A 22,297-nucleotide genomic window follows, 5' to 3' on the forward strand; every position below is an offset into this window, starting at 1 on the left:
AGAAAGGAAGAAAGAGAGAGAAAGTAATGCACATTTGCAACAAATCTTTTATAAGTGTGCTTTTGGAGGGACGATTTCTCCATCTGAAATGTTTCTGGAAGAACAGATTTGGTTTGGATTTTTCCTGCCTTATCCTCATTACTGTTGTTCAGATGCAACTTTTATGATTGTTTCAGCAATGCAGCACTTTAATACCTTTTGGTACGTGGCAAACTGTAAAAAGACACAGGGTTGAGTACACAAGCAGGTTTCAGTACATGCGACTTTAGTAGGTCCATGCTGCTTTAGTATTAAACATAAAATCCCAAATAGCTGTGTGTTCTGCAAGCATCGTTCAGTGTTCCCTTTGTGGATCTAAAAGTTTGACAGAAAAGCAGCTGAACACGGTACCAGGAATGAGGAGAGATTTTGTGGAAGACCCGAATTGAAATCGCTGGAAATTCTTTAATATTTCATGGACGCCTGCAAAATATGGTGCCAGTTTATTCAGGGATTTGAAAGCAGCTGCAGAGTAAAAGTGTCTAATGAAAATGAAATAAATTTCCTGTGAATGGAATAAATTTTGATTGTGTGTCTGAGTGCAGTAATTATACATGCCACGCAGTAATTAGGCAGTCACAATGTGGCCACGGTGTCTTTCTTTGTCTGCAGATGGTCTGGGAGAACGGCTGTGTCGTTATTGTCATGCTGACACCCCTCGCGGAAAACGGAGTCAAACAGTGCTACCACTATTGGCCAGACGAAGGGTCAAACCTCTACCACATCTATGAGGTATCTAAACAAAATATCTGGTTGTAAATGTGACAGTAAGTGTATGGCTTGATTTCATACCGGGCAAAATGGTGTTTAAGCCGATCTAACCTGGAGGCTGAGCTCAGGGCTCTTAAATACTCTTCATGTGCCTTCGAGTAGTTTTAGATTTGCAAAAAATTCAAGTGCAGTTTTAATAGCAAGGTGGTTTCTGCTGAATAAAATCTAGTAAATAATAAGCCAAGTATTACAATGGAAAAAAGGACAATAATTTTGTTTTTCAAATGGTTTTGCAAGTGGTTGAAATGTGGAAGCATGTATTTATATTTTAAAGGAAAATAGTATTTTTAGAACTAGTGAATTTTGCCTAAGGAAAGCCATATGTATATCTTTATAGAAAAGCCTCTATATAGCTTTAGTAATTAATGCTATCTATTTTTGCCTTTCGCCTCAGTCACAACGACAAGTACATATTTTCATTTTCTGCTTTACATTTCTAGCCCAAAGTATCATATCACCAGTTTTGTTGCAATGTAACATTGACAATGGCTGTCAGATTTTGCCAGTTGTCCAGCTGAGCAGAGGAAGAAAATAATACCACAATGCCAGATATGAAGAACAGGAAAATGTGAAGAAGTATTGTTATTTAAACTAAAACGTGAACAAACTCATTTTCTGAAAAGATGAACTCTGCAAAGAAGCTGCATCTTTAATGCTTATTTTTCTAGATAGAAAGAAGAAGATAGTCAGAAGACTTTTCTAGATAGTCAGAAGAAACTGACTTTTCACTTCTCATGTGAATTCAACTCAGATTTTTAAGACCTCTACGAATGGCCTGGGCAATGCATTGTGGGCATTTCCAAGTAGAAAGCAACTGGCAGTCTGACATATTTTCAGGCAGTGTCTTTTGTATTCACATACGATGTAAAGTTTCAGTTTAGTGATTTTTTTCTTTTGCATTAAAATTGTCAAGAATATTTTTTATGTTTTCAATAAAATAGCAGTGGCAGCTAACCCCTTCCTGACAACCACACTGACTGCCAAATTAAAAAAAAAAAAAAAAAATTTCCCAGCAATGGCCAATTTGCTAATAAAAATAAAACTTTCATGCAATTCCTTCATCCCAGACATCTTACACCTCCAGTCCTGAAGATATGGCTTGCAACCAAAATTGCTGATCTCCATTTGTTCCTCCCTGTGGGGTGTAGGTAAACCTTGTCTCTGAGCACATCTGGTGTGAGGATTTCCTTGTGAGGAGCTTCTACCTGAAGAACCTGCAGACGAACGAGACCCGCACAGTGACACAGTTCCACTTCCTCAGCTGGAACGATCAGAGGGTTCCCGCTTCCACAAGATCACTTCTGGATTTCCGCAGGTAAAGCACAAAGTGTGACAGTTCGTTTAAGACTATGCAGATCTGAGGAACTAAACTAGTCCTTTTAATTGTCCTTTAAATATTTCTGGTTTGAAAGGGGGTTCCTCAGCCTGTGATGCCACAGTGCTAAACGAACACAAAAATCTGCAGTAGGTTGATGTGTAGCGTTGTCTCACACATAGATGTTGCCTGGTTTTAAGACATACTCATTTCCCATTTAGAGATTGATACCTTTCCTCCCTTTGTACAGCTCTTCAGTGCTTCTGTATTTTTTTGTTTTCCAAGTATTTATCAATTCTGCAACATCCAGGCTTTTTGTGTGCCCCCCCCCCCATGATCCTTCTTGCAGGAATCTCACAAATAAATTATGCAGTATGAGCACACTTGAAAAAAAAAATCACGATGGAGTCATATGGCTATAACAGCATTCCCGTGGGAGCGTTTGCTCGTAACGATCAAACAGTGAGGTCTCTAGACCTTCTTTGGCTGCAGGAAGGTGGAAATTTGAGAAAACAGATGAAAATGTTGACAAAGCATACCCTCTGGACTTTTAAAGAAAGTCAACGTGGCTTTAAAATACAAATATACAAAGGCAAAACCTTTGAAAGTCCTTGCCACCTTCTCTAATGTTTGCTGTGTCTATCTAAATTTTAATTTGAAAATTAAAGCCATGCATGATAAATACTGGAGTGAAATAATCTTCATTTGATTGCAAACCGTGCCCAGTGCATCGTGTGTAGGTGTTAGCATGTATCAGCTAATCCACAACGATGCGCTTATGATTAATGAAAAGAATCTCCCGGAGGTTTGGGGAGTTGGTTCTCAATCCACAAGCGGCTTGTGGGATCGCATGTTTTCCTCTCTGTACTACAATATTATCTACAACCCCCCAAAGTGATTATAAGGGGCTCAGTGCTCAAAAGGTCCAAACTTGTTTCTTTCAATAAGTGCCGGGAGCTCTGACTGATGCCAGTCGGAGTTACGCATCTGCACCTGAGGGGAGAAGCTGGCGTATATCCAGCGGGAGCTGGTTGCACAGTTGCCTGTTGGCAAGATTTTACCCTTAAAAATTTAGGACTAAATGCCACCCTTCGTCCGTCAGTACTCTTGTACATATTGCAAGGCTTTTCAAAGCAGAGGGTCATCTCGCACGGTGCAGGTCAAGTAACGGAGTACAGCTGTACTGAGTCACTAGGAGCTGTGGCTAGTTAAGAATATAAGGATATGCTACAGAGTCGCAATGCAAAAGCAGTACCGGAGGAAGGAAGCACGACCATAGGATGGAGTTGATATTGTAATCAAATTTTCAAGGTTTTCTTCTCTGGGTTCAAACTTTAATGTGATTTTTATAGGTTGATTTCCCTTTGCTTGCGGTACTGAGGAAGTTGCCTGTAGTGAATTTCTGTAGTGAAAATTCTGAATTGGTTCCATTAAGCTGTGCGAGGCTGCAGCACGGAGCTAACACGGTGTCTGATTTTGCTCTTTTTGAAGTTAGTGGGAAATCTGCTAGCAATTCTAACTAGACTATAAATGAGCCTGTACAGCCAGGACATCTGAAGTTCGGAGCACCTCGACTCCGACTTGCTTCAGTAAGAGTTGAGGTCCCTGCATGAACTGCAGGATTAGATCTACAGTAAGTCACAGTTCACATCGCCAAGAAAGCACTTCTTAGAGTGACACTGTGTAAGGGTTAAATAGCCATCTTGAAGAAGTGTTGTGCAATACTTTGAAAAAGAAAAATTATAACTAGATGAGAAAAGTAGTGGAGCTCCCATTCTTTGCATTTAAAGCCAGTATGGGAATGAACCTGTTACGTTTTAATTGAATTCTGAGTGTTCATTTCATATGTATTCACAGTCCAGTGTAGGGTACTGTAATCATTTGCTACGTGCAGATTTTGTACAATGAACTCATAATACTGAATGCATAGTAAAATTCCGCCTGAAAAGGAATTTTGGCATGCACAATAGCAGGTCGATGAATCTCAGTTTTCTTGGTCATCTGATGTTGCTGGTTTTTTAATGACAAAAAAACTAATGCACTATAGCTAAAAATAATGTATTTGGAATTAATTTATACAATACATGTTTTGCACCTAAAGCTACCTATTTAAAGTACAAACTCTGCTGGATTACGACAGCTGAGTCATAGAGCCCCCAAAATAAATGTCTGACAGCGCTACCATACTTGTAGTAGGGTAGTGCTAGGAAGGGGCTGCTCTCATTTCTTTTAATCTTATCTATGTTTTTATGTGCATTCAGTGTGTTTGTATATATATATGGATATGTGTGTATATTTATATATTCACATACATATATGAAATTAAGCATATACATAACCAACCCTCTATTTTTTATAATTCATCACCAAGAAAAATTGGATTCCCAAAATTACCTTGCCCAGAGTCTGTGGAAATATGGACCTTAAAATTTTTATTGAAGTAAATTTTGCAAGTCTCTTTGAAAACTGAAAGCTTACATTTCTCTTACTGTGTATCAGACAGTGTTTTAGATGATTTTGCATCTAGCAGATACATTAAACCTTGCAGAATAATCTATCATACTTTCATAACGTAGGTATAAATTGCCAAAAAGAAATTATTCTATATATTTTCAAAATCTGTACAAAAGACAGTCCCTGAGAGGTGAGGCTACTGCAGAAACCACTGGTCAGTTTTAAATGCTTCTGGAGTCCTAATTTCATTTTGAACAATAGACCAATCATTATTGCTCTGGACTAGCTTGTTAGTCATGCACTGATATGTGTAATTAAATATTTCTTGAGCCCAGAGGGAGCACATTTACACTTTAAAGAGGGACTGCTAAGCTAAAAGATAATTAGCATCACATGTGAGGGCTTTGCTTAAAATATATATCTATTATGCTATCACTTCTCGCTGTGTGCAATGGCATTTACTAACACTGCTCACTTTAAAAATGGACAAATTCTTATTTTGCCAGCTAATTAGCGGTTGCCAGTGTCATTTTTGTGATGTTGCAGCTAGTAATATGAGCCCAGTTGCATAGTCACAAAAGTGATCATTGGAAACTGTGACTCTGCTGCAGGGACAATGTGGGAAACCCCTTTTCTGAGCCTCTAACGACCTCTGACCTTTGCTTGCTGATGGTTTGCATGATGATTTCTTTTTCACTCAATGAGCCAAGGGTTGGTTTGTATTACTAATCATTCTTTCTAAGTTAATTCTTCCTGTATATGTGTATATATATATAAAATATATATTTTCTTCAACATTCAAGAACTTTGCTTACTGATGAATTTTCAGCTCACTCTCATTAGCCAGAACTAAGAATGAAATGAGATGTTGCTGCACTTCTAAATATTTTCATAAACTATATATAGACAAAGCTATGAACCAGCTGGATTGAAATCCTTTGTTTTAATGTGTTTTCTGAAATGTGTGATAATGAAAATGTTTGAAACGCCTTCAATAAAACTGACAAACATAAGGTGTCTTTCGCTAACATGTGTCTCTGGCTGTCTGATTTACTGGGAGGTCTGATTTACTGATAGGTTTAGATCGAGTTTGTCATTGAAATTATATTAGGACTTTGGTAGATGGCTAGTCTCAACTTGCAAATACCATATTAGTGGTGCCATACAAGGAACAAAGGAACCACACAAGCAGAAAAAGAAATGGTAAATACGCCTCTGTAGTTATTAGCTTTTATTTAATACTTTAAATGCAGAAACGACTCTCTACTAATGCACGTGATGGGGGTTGGGGGAGGATGACCAGCTGCACATAGGAGAATGCAGACTGACTATATGAGATGTTGTTACAGACATTTCAAATCTAATTTACTGTACAATACAAAAAATAAATATCAATTTATATTGTATAGAAGGAGATGATCCTCAGATATGACCATCAAGAACTGAATGGTTCATTCATATGAAAACTCTACTGCAGCTTAAGTCATTGAAGTTTTGCTTGGTAGTGCCTGCGTATATATGCATTTATGGACGTATAAATGGGCCATTTAACTTCTAAAGTCAGGTGCTTCTCAATGACTTACCACTTGTTTCATAGAACATTGTTCTACTGCATTAATTACATACATCCAAGGAATATAAATAAAGACAGAATGTCTCTGCAAGTATGATTTATATCAGTAAGCAAAAGAGTAAGAATTGTGAAAAATGCCTGAATTCTAATGTTTAAAGGGAGTCATTACAAGAACTTAATATTGTTATCAAGTTTGGTTAGAACCTTAAATAATAAAAAGGAGAATGTGAAAACACAGTTTCATGAGACATCACCAACATTTCTGTAGCCTGTTTGGGTTGAGTTCCAGGTATCTCGACTCCCTGTCAGATTTAGAAGTGTAGGCATCTTCAGGCTATACTGTAAGCAATGTTTAAAGATATATGCATGTTTTCACAGCACAGATGTTAGTGAATAGATGAACAGCCAAGAACTAAATGATTCAGTAGGTTAGTTATGCTTTAAAATTCATAATAACATCATACCACAGTTGCCAAATTCCAGCAGCTCACTTCAGTTTAGCAGTCAGGATCCTGTGTAACACTTGTGCTGAGCTGGGGAGTATTAGAGGGTCTGGACACCCCTTGGAACCCTATGAAATGGTTTTATAGGAGACCGTCTAGCTCCAGTAAACTCAAACATCTCATCAAGTAAATTGAATGAAAGGTTTTGATTTCGTGAAGCAATGCTTTCCCATTTTAGCCTTTATTCAGCTTGTCTTGTTAACATATGTGTGCATATTTTATGTTTTTTTGGGCCTGTAACATACTTGACATGCAAAATATATCCTAGAGCAGAAGAGAGGGTTTGGGATTTGGGGTTTTGTAAGGCAATTTTAAATAGATTTAAACCAACTTTGTGGGCTCTATTCTTAGACTGAGTATCTTGGTTTGCTTCAGCACTAGTTAATTCCTTCATTGAGTTTACATATCAGCAGACCTGTTCTATAGCTGTACTTTTATTGATTGACTTCACATATATTCTCTTTCCACCAAGAATGTTTAACCAGGAAGCTGTAGCAGACAATAATGTGTAAATATTAAATATATAAGACTTCTGCACTAGAACCAAAGCAGTAAAGCTTACTGATGGTTTTAGTTATTTTTACCACAATAGATTACATTTAAGAATTTTGTGAGAAGCTTTTCAGGAGACTTGGTATTTGCCTTTCTGGGGAGAACTGGTTTTACAAATCAGCACACATTGTACAAAGTATACCAAAATAGCCATTTTTAATTCTGGATTCAGTTTGATGCCCCTCGATATTTCTTTGAGCAAGCTTATGAACTCAAAGCTGGCTTTAAAATTAAAGCATCTTAAGATAATCTTAGTTTTGGAGCTAAGATATGAGACATTTGAGAAAAGAGATCATTTATTTTGCCTAGCCAACAGCAATAATGGGATGTTTTCTGGGATTTCTACTGCAGCAAAGCAGAAGCAAACTTTAAAAAAGACTATGTATGTAACAACTGCTTGTTATATTAGGAAACTATCAACCTGACTGTTTCTTTAAAGATTGCAATATTTGCTTTTTCTTATTGCTTATTTTTGACAGTTGGCTAAGGAAACAGTATGTAATATGCTTAATTAATTTTTTGTGTCTGTTTTATTTCAGAAAAGTAAACAAGTGCTACAGGGGTCGCTCTTGTCCAGTAGTTGTTCATTGCAGGCAAGTACCATTTCTGAAATAGCTTTAGAGAGCTTTGTATGTGTAAGAATTTAATACAGATATAAACAAAATGGGCAAATTAAAGCTTTAGATGAATCACTAAACAGACAGTGAGGTAGGGTGAAGGTATTAAATATAATTCAATTGCTTTTTAATGCTAATTAATACTTAGGTTCTGTTTTCATAATCAAATTGTCCTTTCCTATGATTTTGTAGATGTTGTGCCATGACTTAACAATGTATGGCCACCCTTTCCAATATAAGTAGCACTTCAATTTCATAAATCTCCTTCAAAATGATAGTGGTTCCTTGCATTCCTTCCTTGCATAGTCGTCTTTATTTTAATAACACTCAGTTATGTTTTATTTCTTCTTTGCTTACTTTTAGTGATCATGGTAAGAAGAGGGCAATGTCAGGGAGTGGAAACCTACCCAGAGACTGAGTAATCCTTTAAGCACAGATTATCTTTAGGCCTGACAGTCTGGTAGATGCACACGAAAACTATCGGGCAGGTCAATGGAAAACTGTACCATAATAACGTTAATGTTTGGTTTTGCCGTTGGAGGTTCTCAGTTATAAGGAGAATGTTGCATTTATTTATCGAAGATATTCTTGTAGATAAGGAAGATAGAAAACCAGCCCTGCTAAGAGGCAGGTTGTTTGACATGTAGCACTCCACTTCGAGTGGGAGTGAGGAGGAAGGGGAGCTGTTTCTCCCGTGTGGCTCAGCAGAGTCACCTTCCACTGGATGCGAGGAGGCCCTCTGCAGAGGTGAATGCTCTGGAGGAGGCTTGTTTGCCTTGCCTTCAGGAGGCCTGAGAAAAGAAACATTTAATGCAGAATGAAGAGCCTTCAAGTTTCTTGCTTTCCCTACTGTGATGGATGGAAATGTCTACTGTTGGCTCAGTAGTTTTTGTTTTTATTGGGCCTGATTGCTGCCTTGTCTCTCATTATTCAGCTTAACTAATAAGATTGTGTCTTTGTTCCCTTCATAGACATAGAAAAAAAAATTATTACCATTACCTCCTTTTCTCTAAGCAGTGATCTAGTAACTGAAAGAAACTCTGTCTACAGAGACTTAACAAAAATTAAGTTTCATAGCCTGCCTGTAAACAGAATGTAATAACGTGCTTCACGCTGTTCTATTATTTTTCCTTTCATTAATTCTTGTACACAAATTGAGCTATCAATAAAAATAATGGCTTAATTAATAAAACTACATACCAGTCTAATTGGTCACACATGCACCTTTGTAAAATTTTGGGGAGGGAAAGAAAAAAAGCTTTTACTTAAAGTCTTAATTATGTTTGCTAACAGCAGCTCTAAAAGAGCATCACGCTGGCAATTACACGTTGCTCTCTGAAAGGGACACAAGCTGCATTCAGATTAGGGAGCTTTCCCCCTCCAAAGGCTTGGTCTTACATCTCTGAGGAAGGGCTGATGATACACAAAAGTTAAAGCTGTTTCTTAGGAATTACATGATAATTTCTTTTCTGGTCATTGCAACTAAGGAAGAATTAAAGGGAAAGGTAAAAAGAAAAAGCAAACCACTCGTGATGTATAGTGAAGAAAGATTGCTGTCCCTCAGTAATCAAATATTTTGGTTCTCGAACAGGTCTCTGTATGCATTCCCTCTGACCACTGTGTTCAAATGCAATCTGTGACATTTTGGGACCGTTCTGGATAATGTTCTGGTCTAGCTTATTCTGTGGTTCTTGATCTTATATACAAGTGACTATAAGCTCATTATATGTATACTTTTTGAACGGAAACGGTATCCTGTTTTAGGGTTAGTGACTTTTCCACTGTTGTTTAAAATGCTTTTCTTGCATAAACACGACTTGGCTTAAAAAAATCAAAACAAAGCCCTGTTATCCATGCAGGCTAATAGTTAATCTTCCATGAACAGCTTGTGCTAATTCAGTGCAAGCTTTCTCTCCTCTCTCAGTACCCTACTTTAGCTCCTCGTTCTCTCCTCTCCCCCCCATGTGTAACAGTATAACATTAAGGGCAGGTACCTTCATGTTGAGTCTAGATGCACATTGATAGGCTTTATTTTTTCTTTTTCCCTTTCCGTTGGCAGCGATGGTGCAGGAAGAAGTGGAACCTACATTCTAATTGACATGGTTCTCAATAAAATGGCCAAAGGTGAGAATCGAAAGGCTTGTTACTTCCTTGGTACTGAAAGATGTGCTTATGTTGCCATGACAACGTGGGGAGCAATATTCACAGAAAATCAGAGAATAAATTAGAGACAAATTGTACTCTTTCCTGAACGTTCTTAAGTTTTATTTTCATAGCAATATTTCAAACAACAAACCCAAATGCAAATGCTTTGTGAATGAGCAGGTGTTTTTGTGCTGTTGAGAAGTATTTTAATTTTTAAATTTATCATTTAAAATAGTTATTACAGTTTTTAGAAGATACCTTGGGGGTGTACAATCCTTATTCAGTGGTTAAGTGAGTTAGGTCCTGGGCTGCTTCGTGGCTGTTGCCTAGTCCTCTGTCAGCTACCCAGCCACGATGGTCAAATGCGATGACTTTTTGTAGCTGCCCATTGCCACCAAAGCACCAAGAAGAGTTGGTACCAGACCTGGTCTCGTGTGCTGCACAAATTTGTCTCTTAGAAGGAAAAAGACTGTAGTGAACAGGACAGAGGGCTGAAAATAAATTAGCTAATGCTCTGTTCCCAGTTCTGCCACTATCTGTTCAATATTGAACAATTTATTTAACTTCTGTGTTCCTTAGTTTCCTTATCTATGAGATGTATTTTTATTAAATGGGAAATCATCTGTCAACTTAAATATGTACCGTTGTTTGTTTAAAATGAAGTCTATAGATTCTCTAGAGATTGGGACCATTCCTTTACTTTTTATTGATTGGTAAATGGTTCATGGTGGGAAGTACTTGAGATACCCTAAAATAACCTTTGTATGTTAGAACTAAACCAAATTTTTAATACTGATACTGTCTTCAAAAGGAAGGAGGGTAAAAGCGGGCATGTAAACCTGACCATATGTTAAAAAGACATAATAGTCAACTTTATTTATATACTGTATGTCTTCCTCATGCCTTTGGCCATGTTTCTATCACAGTGTCAGAACTGCATTTTAAGAGGAAGAGAAATCTTGTGAGGTTGAAAATAAACAAAAAATAGTCATTTGCCTTTCTCAATTCTGAACCCAAGTTAAGCCACCTTGATCTGGCATTATGCACATATGTGCATTTAAAGAAAAAATATTAATTGTGTAAAAATGTATATTAATTTATATAGAGAAACAATATTCAGTTCTTTGAGTTCTAATCACTTTACAGTTGTTGTTTAAAATCTTCTAACATAGACATATTTTCAAACGTATCCTAAAAATACACTCCATGCTTTGCAGTCATCTGCTGTCGCATCCTGCATATCCCAGTCCTGTGGGACATAGTGACATCCTATCCCTTTAGAAAGAAGGTTTAGCTTTTTTTTTCTCTCCAGATTCTGTTAACATGTCTCGTCAAACGTGGACTGAATTTTCTGCCCGTGAGCATCATGTGGAACTTGCTGCTGATGTTAGAAGTTGTGTGTTTGCCTTCTCCTTAGCACTGTACTGCAAATAAATTTTTCAGTGGGATAGGATTAGTTTTTCATGCTCGTTGGAAAATAGGTTTTCACTCCGTGAAGAAATATGGAGATATTTGCAGTGCTTGTTACGTGCCACGTGACAACCTAGTCTTTAAAAATCGGAGCAATGGTATGTCGTAAAATTAACGTAGACCTTTGTTAGGTATTTGTTTGGCTCATTTCAGCCATCAGCAATGAGAAGCCGTAATGAAAACTAGATTTAAAGTATATGCAATTTACTTGCATAAAGAAGTAAATGAGAAGTATTTTCTAGCTTGGGGCTTTCAGCCACTTAAGGGAGGGTTGACTTTGTTGTAAAAGCACTGAAGAATGCCATTTATTGACTCCATTGTACCATGTAATGTCAAATTCCATTTTAAGTGTGGGCTTAGCGCTTCACAATACCAGACAAGTCATGTGAAACTGGCCAGAGAAAGGCGTCACAGGGCTTTTTGGAGATCGGTCACCCCCATTTTGTTCTTGACCTGCTCCCCTCTGCCCATGGGGGTGTGCGACGCGAAATCCCCTGACCTGGTGCTTTGGCTGGGGTTTAAATGAAAGATCAAAGGGCAGAGCGGGCATCTCAGCCCTGCTGAGGTGGGCCTTTCCCAGGCTGTCACACTGTGCGGCCGCCAAAGGTTTTGTTCGGGCGGGAACCGAGGCCCAGCCTGTGCGGCCGGGGCCCTCTTTGTCTGGCCTGAGAAGCTGGAGGCCCAGGTTGAGGATCCAATGTTCATCAAATGATCAAAGGCCTGAAGCCCTGGACATGAAATCTTTCTTTCCATTTCCTTTTCTTAGAGAATGAATTGCACGAGTGGCAAAGAATGCCCTTTCCAAAGCTTTTATGTGGAGTGCGAGGGCTAACTTCAGAGTCCTTCAGCACTAAACATAAAAATGTAAGTGCACTTTCAATCTGGGCCCAGCTGCAAGGCCAGCATCTAGTAACATTTCTTTCAAAAAGGCTTTTAAGGATTAAGGCCTTCAGTCTTTCAAAAAAAAAAAAAAGAAAACGGACTTTTAAGAATAAACTTAGAATAATTTGAGTTTCTTGTTCCACTGTCTGGTTTATTAGAAAGTAGACAATAATGCATTTTTAAATCAAAGTAAATAGAGGAGTACTTAGTTTCGGCAGTGGGAAAGTAGAAAGCAATCAATAAATGCCTTGGCTCTTTAGTGGGGTTTTTAATAGGGTAAGTTGAGAAAAGGAGCTCCTTTTTCATGTAATGATTTACTTCCCTGCTTTCTCTTAGACAGTTAACTGTAAATGCCTTTGTCATTTACAATTTCTTCTCCTACTGCTCATTGAATTAGTGCTAATACTTAGTCTATTAAACACGTTATAAATTCATATCTTCTACTATCTTGCCTGTTGCCATCCCTCGTATTATTTTAGATGCTGAAAACCACCAGCAAGGGACCTGTTCCTAAAGCCTAAAGCGGCGGAAAAGAAACCAAATTGGGGAGGATTTTGTGCTTGACACCCACCCCATCAGTCTGACAGCCCCGACCGCTTCGAGAAAGCGGGAGTGAAATTCAAAAAAAGGCAAAGCACGCTATTTTAGTGCACCCGCAGGACGGTAAAAGTTAGTCCCGAGGGTAGAAGTGCGTGCTTGAGGGGTGGTTTGAGCCGGCGGGAGGGCACGCCAGAGCTCGCCCGGAGCTGGCGGGAGCCCTCGCGCAGCAAACACCTTCCTGGCCCCCGGCTGCCTTTGAGAGCCGGGCAGCGCCGGCCCGCGGGACTCCCGCCGGCTCTGCACAGCATCAGGAAGGATTTCCTGTTGGGTCGGGTTTTTAATGAATTTCACTATCCTCTGAGCAGCAAATGGAATGACTGCATCTGTGCATTCACTCCAAACAGCCACATTAAATAATCTTATTAGATACTGGAACAGTCAGAGAACAACGGTGCCTATTCAGTGCTATCATTCCTGTGTCGTGTCAGCGGAAAGTTTTAAATCCTTCTGTTTAGTTGCTCCAGTAACTTAGTGCTGCTATTTATCATGTAGTTTATTACTATAATTATTTTTCTTGCTAGATTCATACGCAGAGAACTTACAAGACCCTGTTCCTATACCCATCAAAGTAATAACAAAAATGAAAGAGTGTTGAATCTGGTCTTACAGTAACACGTTTAAATACTATTTAACGTGATTTAACTATGATAACTATTTAACTGTGATACTGTTTTTACATGGGTGTTACAATTTTAAGACAGTTACCAAGTCACCTCTCATTTCATTGACAGTTTAGGACAAGCTTTAGTGAGAAGTTGAGAAGTGATTCATTTCAACTCCATGCATGCTTCCATGATTTAAATAAATACAGAAGATGATAATGGATTGTTTTTGTAGGTAACAATGCTTGCTGGATTTTTGACAGAGACTGTTTTTCCGAGGCTGATTTCTGCTGAGAATTTCACTGTTCTTGATGTATTTATGAGTTTTATCCTTTGTTACTAGGGAAGATAAACTGATTTAGATTTAGTCTACTTGATATTCCTTCCTCACCCCAAACTGACAGTAACTCCGAGCTGATCAGGTTTTTTCTTTTTGTGTGATCTAGAGAAAAGTTGAGAATTTTCTCATTTCTTGTCTTTCCTGCAGGCTTATTGTAGTGACTAAAAGTCTGATATATTGCAAGACATTTTTATTGAGTGTTTCTGGCACAAAAAAGAAAAAAAAAAGAGATTATGAGTCTTCCCACTTTCATTTTTCTGAACTGAGAGGCTTGGATAGTGTAGATAATAGTTTGATTTTTTAGATATTAATCCAGCCAGCAACTGCTTAGGGTTTGCTGACCATCCATTTTCTTGTGTTTGAACGAGCTGGAATGAGATGAGTCAAAGGGAAGGCGAATATGAATTTTAAAATCCTTTTAAAGTATTGATTTCTGAATTCTAAAACCCAGCAAAAAGATTCGGTTTAGCAAAGCCGAACCAACGGTTTATTCTTTCACATTCAAAAGCTTGGATTATAATTGATGAGCACACACGCTCTGGCCTGGGCTGGCTGCGGAGGTTATCTCCCCAAGTCCTTTCCTTGCCCCCGCTACCCTATTGTCTGAGGGTCTTGTGAGTCAGCTCCTGAGCAGATGCAGTTTATACCGTGACATTTTAAGGCAAAACAAAAGATTCCTTAATTCGCCTTCTGACTCATCATGATCAAATGATTTTGGCTAATCTGAACCCTTGCTGAGGTTTTGCTTATCTGCTGTGTGGATTTAACAATCATAATGAAGTTGTGGGGTTAGCTCCTCTCTGAAAGGATTTTATGAAAGAAAATGCTTGCCCATATTCATGTTAAAATGGATTCAATCTGCTTATTTTTGCTTATGCAAAGTCTGAGAAAATTCTATTGTTCGGTTGTGCTGATACAAGTCTAGAGCAGACTTATTTCTGACATGCTTTTGGTGAACAAGATAATATTTCTTCAGCCCAGGATCCAGCTTCTCCCATGAAAATAAAACTTAACATACTACATGTCATACAGTAGTTGAGAGAATATATAGTGTAGAAGAGAGGGGGTTTTTAAATGGTGTTTAATGGTAAGAGGGCAAGAAGTGGGAGTAAAAATAGGTGATATATTTGAGAGAAATTTACAGCAGAAAAATTCAGGACTTAAAAATTTAATTGTTTTCATGTTCTAAGTTTGAATCGATCACATTGCCGGTCTTTGAGATTTGGGTGAGATAGATTATTATCTCTAGGAAAAAGGAAAAAAATTCAGGCCGGTAAAGCCAAAAAATTATGTTTTGCTTTGTGAGCTATTGTGCTATCCACAAGACTGCTTCAGTTCTCAGCAGCAGTAATGCTAACCGTGTAAATCTGAAATGTTGCTATTTCAATTTCTGAAGGAAGTTCGTAGTGTCCATGTAAACATATCATACGTTATAAGGCTGTTTTTTCAAATGAGCTACATTTATGTATTGTAACTTTTATGTAATGAGTTACCCTGGAAACACAATTAGGCAAATAGTGCTCATTCTTGCAGCCTTTCCCAGCAGATAATTAATCACAATGAGAGCTGGGCCCCCAGCTACATGCAAAAGTGTATAGGGAATGTATAGGACAGTTTTTTACGGTCCAGCCTGTGATGCTCAGCGAACTCTTGCTATTTAAAACAGTGCTTATTTCCTTTGCAAAACACATTTTGACGTTTGAAGCTTGAAAGCTTTTGACACATTATTGACACTATAGAGTCCTTGATCATAAAATGAAGATAAAAATGTAGCATGTTCTGCAAGCTTCTGTTGTGAAATGAATTAGTGACCACAGAGAAAGTGGTGTGGGTTGATGTTTCCTAGTGTATGTTGTATGGACTGCATTTTTAATGGTTTCCTTTATAGCATATAGAGATTTCAAACAAAAAGCAAACAAGTTATTGATGTAATTTCTTTGGCTTTTTTCTTTTTTATATAGTTTAGTGGTCAGGTGTTACTCTAAAAGAGCCATATTTTTTATTTGCTGTTCTGAGGATTTTATTGGAAAAGAATCGGGACTAGGAAAGTGTGGTAGAAAGCAATCTTAATTATTCAGGGTTTGGGGCAAATGAGTTGTGAAGAAAGACTGATCAGACATGGGCTATTCCTTGGGAAAGGGAGCACGAAGGGGGGTCCCCATAGAGCGTTAGAAGACCCTGAAAGGAATGTATTGATGTCAGTAAGCAGCTTGAGATAGTGACTAATTTGAAAACAAGAGGTCATTGACTGAAACTAAGGAGAAGACAAGCAGATAAGGAATTTGGGCGGCATTTTTTCACACAATGGGTAGGTTAGAATATGGAAAAGTGAAAAAGCTGGTCATAGAAGTACTGTGGTATCAGTTTGAGAAGCAGCTGGGCAAATGTTTGGAAAAAGAGGTTTATATACAGAGTGAAGAACTACTTTTTTTGTAGCTAATCTCATGCAGCAGTCCATAGAAGGATTTGAAGAGAAATGTTTAATTGACCAGATGGTAGTCTTCTGGCTTTAAAGGGTACATACAATGTATATTGCCTAACTAAAATGTAATTATTCCACAACTTCTATAGCTGGATCAGTTTAGTCAGTTTTAAGGATAAACTTCATTGGAGAATGAATCCATAATAGTTGCATCTTTTATCCAGGTCATTCCATGTACTGTCTTGTGAAAGCATTGCCACCTATGTGCAACGTAAAATGAAAGTAATGTCAAATGTAGTTATTACAATTTAATAGATTTCATGTGGGCGAGCTACTTCTGTGTCCCCTGTAAAAAAAATTCACATTTTCCGAAGGGAAATCCAAGATTTTTTAGAGCCAGCTGAGGCATGTTTTCAGAAATGTCATTTTTGCAATCAGCACCTTACCTTTGTTTGTGTTTGATTCAGCATGTGGAGATGAACTGCCTCTCAGGTAATTTGACACTAGTTTCTGGAAGAGGTACTAAAAGAAGCAAATTGTGTAGAACTGTATGGAGGCTGATACCGGGGAACACCTCGAAGCAGGCAGTAACAGCACACCCACAATTCTTGCTGTATATACACTTCGTATGTGTGCATGTGTGTGTGTGTGTGCGCGCGCACGCATGTCTGTGTAAGCTGAGTTTAGATGTGTCCACTGGTATTTTCTAGAGTGACCACAGGTGATTATGGGATATCTTACCCCATATGGAATATAACTCATTAACTTCTATTTCTTGCATGTAGTAATTTAGGCATATTCCTTTTACTTGTAACTTCTGGAGAGGGTGGAGGAAATCTAGATGTGAAAGAAAAACAATTCCTGTATGGTATAGAATGTGATGTGACGTATTCTCATGCACAGTGGAAGCGAGGAAGGATTGGTCCTCCAATTAGCATCCATTTGCATTCAGTTACAGTGAGTAGTTTCTGCATGCTTTTTCTGCATTGACAAAGGATATTAGCTTAAAAGCTGACATGTCAATGGTGGATTTCTATCCCTGCAAGACTGTTAAAATCAGTGTAAGCTTAGAAGCATTATTTTCCTGTAGCAGTTTTAAAAATATTGGGCTGTTCCTAGGTGTTCCATCTTCAGTATCACCTTCCTTTGGATTGTGTACTGACAAAGCCATATCACTTACATTTATGCATTTATAACATGCTGTTTTCAAGCATTAATATAAAATGTGTAAACAATAACATATTATGTAATGTATACTCTGTGTGTATATGACTGTCACAATAATTTTCATTACATCACTTTTATTACTTTAAGTACTCTCTTCTCCATTTGTATGCGTGCTTTGCCTGTTGGGTTCTTTTGTTGTGGTTGGTTTGGTTTTGTTTTTTTTAATAAAGGAAGTGAAATTTTAATTTGGGTCATTGTTAGGTGTATAGAAGCACTTATGTATTTTGTCTGAAATTACAGACAGTTTACTGATTCAGGTGTACGTTGGGTCCATCCCTAACTACATACACTCATGCACACAGATTTTGTTCATCTCGGAGAGAGAATAAGCTTTTAATGAAAATGCCAGCCTGAATACACTTATCTTTTTCGTTATCTTTAAAAGTGTGTCCCTCACTAGGTTTTTGCTGATGCTTTCTCTTTCCATGAAAAGCATCAAATGGTCCTCCTGGCCAATAGCAGAATTCCAGCAGCTACAGCAGCAGACATCTGGATAACTACAAATGAAAATTGCTTTTATTTTTGTAGTTTGTAGCTGTTGTTCAGCTCCCTTTTTAAACTCTAATATTTACAATTGTTTTTATTTAGTGGGCACTCAGACAATGCAAGTTGAAGGAAGAAAATACTCTTGTTTCTTTGCAGCAGAGTACTATACAAACAGCAGTTACTCTTACAACACGTTTTTCACTTCCATGGCCTTCCCTACACCATACTGCAACCAGTTTATCTTTTCATTGTGGTTCATGTGGCTTTTTACTTTGTCATTTCCATCAAAATTGCCAAACTGGGGAGGTGAGGGCAGAGGGGAAGGCAATAGACACAAAACACAGATCTCAAACACTGTTAGATTTGGCAGATTCTAGCATTTGTGAGCCCGAAACTGCGGAGCAAAAACTCAACTCTTTTCAATCCAGGTTCATTCCAGCTAACTTTAGCCATGTAAAGCATCTAGCATTAAGCATCTTGCCTAACCTAGTTGTCTAGGTCTCCTCAGTCATCAGTGGAGAATGGTACGCACCTCTGGAGGATAATTCTCAGGCAAATGAATTGCCCATCAGAGCTTCCCCTCTCTCTCTTAGCTGTTGGGAGAGGAGATGACTAACTTCGATTCGAACTTCAAGGATGGCTGGAGTAGAGGAGATGAGGCTGGGCCTTTGAGACTAAGCTAGTTAGTAAATATTACCGGTATGCCATTAAAACTAATGGTCAGTGAAGAAGTGGTGTTACACTCCCCCTAGTTATGACCCTTTCTTCTTTAATCAGATTGAGTTTGCCCCTCATATGGTGTGATTAAATGTTTCGCTGCAACATTAAGTACTCAATGGGGCAAACACTCGCCGGAGCAGCTACACGAGCTGTCCTTTAGAAGTTGTCAGTGGGAAGCTGGAGGCATCTAGAACTTTGGGGGCATTGCAGATCTATAGCGTATCTGTGCTACGTCCAACTAGCTTGGGTATTGGAAACGGTATAGCTGTGACAGTGTAATAGTCCTTAGGGACTGATATACCCCTCTAACTCCCCAGAGACCCCACTTTTGTTCCTATACGCTATCACAGCCAGCACGATAGGTGGGCCCTTTTCGTGTATTAGGCTCCTGGCAGACCTGGATCTAGTTACTGTCTGTCCTTCTTTAGGAGGTTTCTGTCTTTGGGTCTCCACAGTTCGCTTTCTACCTCCCTGCTAAGGCAAAGCTGAACACAGAAAAGGGCCAGAAAATGCTGTACTAAACCCAAGAAAGCTTATTTGTCAGAATCCTCACACGGGGAGGGAAGAAAGGCAGCATAAAGCTGCTGTGCACAAGTTTACTTTGACCATGAAGCATCACTTCTAGACGTGAGTCATGCAGTCATCACCCAAACATGAAAAACACTTGTATTCTTCTTAAACACAGACACGCTGTGATGAGACAGCTCGTTGTCCTTGCTGACACTGTATTTTTGCCCTTATTTTCTTTCTCACATATATTTTTGCTATTTCATAATATTACAAGTGTTCTTCCACAGCACTCCCAACTGCCTGCGAATACTGCATCGTGCGTGTCTCTGAGGCTAAAAGGCTGCCGATCTGCAGCATCTTGCAAATATTTATTGGATCTTTTTCAGCTTGTAGCAGCAACAGTGGAAAGAATTGCATTAGGGACTCTTCGTTCAAGTTTTTAACAAGCTAGTTTTTAATCTGACCTCACAAATCCCTTTGCCCTTCAAGGCCTATTTCAAAACCTATACAATATAATAAATATAAAAAGATGCATTAAGCAGGTAATATCTGACTAGAATGAAACTGAATACTTACTGCTGCAAAAAGAAAGGCACTTGACAGGTCCTTTCTGTAGTCCCCTTAGTACCCTGGTTTTTTTCTGTTGGGATAAATGCTTATTCCCATACAGATCATCATCATCTCCTTAAGGAGAAGTGGTAACAATGCTAATAATCCCACATTTACAACTGCTCAGCATGACTCCTACATCATATATTCAGCTTTGTGATCACTTTATGATCAAGGAGAACAGAAAGAGGGCTGAGAAAGATGCAAAGGGTGTTGGAAAAAAAAAATAAGAGTATCTATCTAGGTCCTCACCTCTCTAGTGTCCAAGTACCTTGTAATCATCAATGGATTTCCCTTCATAACAACTTATTAAGTAGGAAAAAGATGGTTCATTTTATAAATGATGGTGGGAAACATAGGGTGAATTTAATGATTTAACCAAAGTGGTGCAGGAAGTCAGAGTCACAGTCTGGAAGAAAATTCAAATGTATCTAAACATAGCAAACTAATGACCAAGCCATCCTTTAGGACTCAGTAACGAATTTATAGCCGTTCTGCAGAGTTATAATCGTATCTTTTTGAGGATATATGCCGGTAGATCTGAAAGTTGTTCCCCACTAGAAAAATCCTTTTTAATTTAATATTTATGAGTGATATGTATTTGTGAAAGATTCACAAAGAAAACTCTTCAGTTTGGGTTATTTAAGAAGAAACCCCCCCACAAATAACTGCTTTGATGAAGTATTTAAGGATTATTTTATTTTTATAAATATACAGAAAATTCAGAGCATCTAGTCTCTAAAATATTCCTTTTAATATAGTGCTTTAATATAAAATTCTATCAGTCTCACAATCTACGCAGCACTTTTCATTAGTAATGAATAAAATAGGACTTTTGACTTCACTTTCAATGCATGTTCAAGCCTATTACATAAAAATACTCAAAGCTTACCTTAATTAAGCCAAAATTTCCATACATTTATGTAACAAATGCTGATTGTTCTTATAACTGAAAAAAAAAAAAAACCAGCACATTTTCAGGTGCACAAGCTCTGTGGTTTGCTGAACCTGAAAACCACTTTTTAATGATATGCCTTCATTTTTTCTTCCCAGCTAATAGATTAAAAGATGTTACCCCTCTCGACAAACTTTGTTGTATTCCTGTACCATCACGGTGACAGCAACGCTGCTACAATGTGGAAAGGATTATCCTCCACAGAGTGTTTCTCATGTTTCTTGTGCTTATCAAAATGGGTCCCCTGCCATGTTTAGGGGGAAGAGAAGAGGGGGAAGATTTCATTATTATAGTCATAAAACTAACATTAAGTAATTCATGATGTTTTTAAATATTGCGAGCTGCTGCTGGTCACCTCATGGAGCCTATTGCAGCAGAATTTGGCTAGCTTATTATTTATTGCAGGAGGAAAAGGGAATTCAACTTTTACCCATGTTTTTATGACATGCTGGATACTCCACTTATGTGACTATTTAAGGGCAAACACTTTAACCCCTTGAGATCTGCTAATCAGGAGCACCAGCTGTTAAGTGCCAGCATGCATCCTGCATTGGTGCCTGCAGGGAGAGAAAGGGTTGCAAAGGATATGACCCTAAACTTCAGAAACCACTTCTCTCCTTGGGGGCAAAATATCATGCAGCTTGCATCTTCTCTTGTTTTCTTTTAGTTTATCCAGTTAATGTTCCTGATGTGGGTTGTTGTGCACTCACTGTGAATGCTTTAAGCCTTTAGGAAGATGATAGTTAATTACTGAAGTTAAAATCTGGCTTGCACTGGTGTGGAAGTGCTTTCGGAGGTATTTACTCAGCTAGCTCACTGAGCTGCTAAGGGCAGGGGGAAAGCCAGTAGTATCTGGCTCACAGTGAATTACTGCAACTGCATGTTCTGTTTAAAAAAAAAACACATTGCACATTGCACAGTCATTTTTCACAATGCTGCTGGTACAACGTTAGCTCAGTCTCACACTAAGTTCCATTCGTATGTTCATTTAAAACAAGCAATGAAATTCATTGTGAAAAAGGAACCTGTCACAAACACAAACCAAATTTATTCCCTGCAGAGTAAAATACAGTCAGAAGGTGAAAAGGCAGTTCTTTATTCTTTAAAGGCTTCCTCTTTTATCCCTCTCTTTATTTTCTGAAACCAGTAGCACTGTTAAGCAGACAGATATGTATTGGTGGGGAGAAAAGATAGAAAATATTGCCTCTTTGACACATTTTCTGTTCTCTTTTCCAATTGTCAGTGCTCTCCAGCCTAGTATTTTTAAGCCTTCCTCTAGATTATTTGTTGTATGACAATAAATTGACATCTCCATCTATTACTGCACTTCATAGTTTAGTAGCCCAAGCAAAACACTTCCCATAATGGGATATCCTTGGAATCAGTGGATCAGGTTCTTCCAGCTTTTACTCTAAACCACTGCATCAAATTTAGTTTGTGGGCTTTCCAGATAAGCAATGTTTAAAATACCTTAGCAGTGTGTGGATATTTTGCGGCCATCTCAG

At 38.2% G+C, this 22,297-nt stretch overlaps 1 protein-coding gene across 1 annotated transcript in view; it reads left to right on the plus strand.

Moving 5' to 3' along the window:
• PTPRN2 (protein tyrosine phosphatase receptor type N2) overlaps nucleotides 1-22,297 on the plus strand; it is a 664,954-nt gene that overhangs the window by 628,552 nt on the left and 14,105 nt on the right. The window contains exons 18-21 of the mRNA XM_030008997.2: nucleotides 652-771; nucleotides 1,959-2,125; nucleotides 7,747-7,800; nucleotides 9,884-9,948. Coding sequence (XP_029864857.1) covers nucleotides 652-771; nucleotides 1,959-2,125; nucleotides 7,747-7,800; nucleotides 9,884-9,948 — 406 coding nt within the window. The remainder of the gene's footprint in view (nucleotides 1-651; nucleotides 772-1,958; nucleotides 2,126-7,746; nucleotides 7,801-9,883; nucleotides 9,949-22,297) is intronic.

The sequence above is a fragment of the Aquila chrysaetos genome, chromosome 3, assembly GCF_900496995.4.
Source record: "Aquila chrysaetos chrysaetos chromosome 3, bAquChr1.4, whole genome shotgun sequence".
In the NCBI taxonomy this organism is placed as follows: domain Eukaryota; kingdom Metazoa; phylum Chordata; class Aves; order Accipitriformes; family Accipitridae; genus Aquila; species Aquila chrysaetos.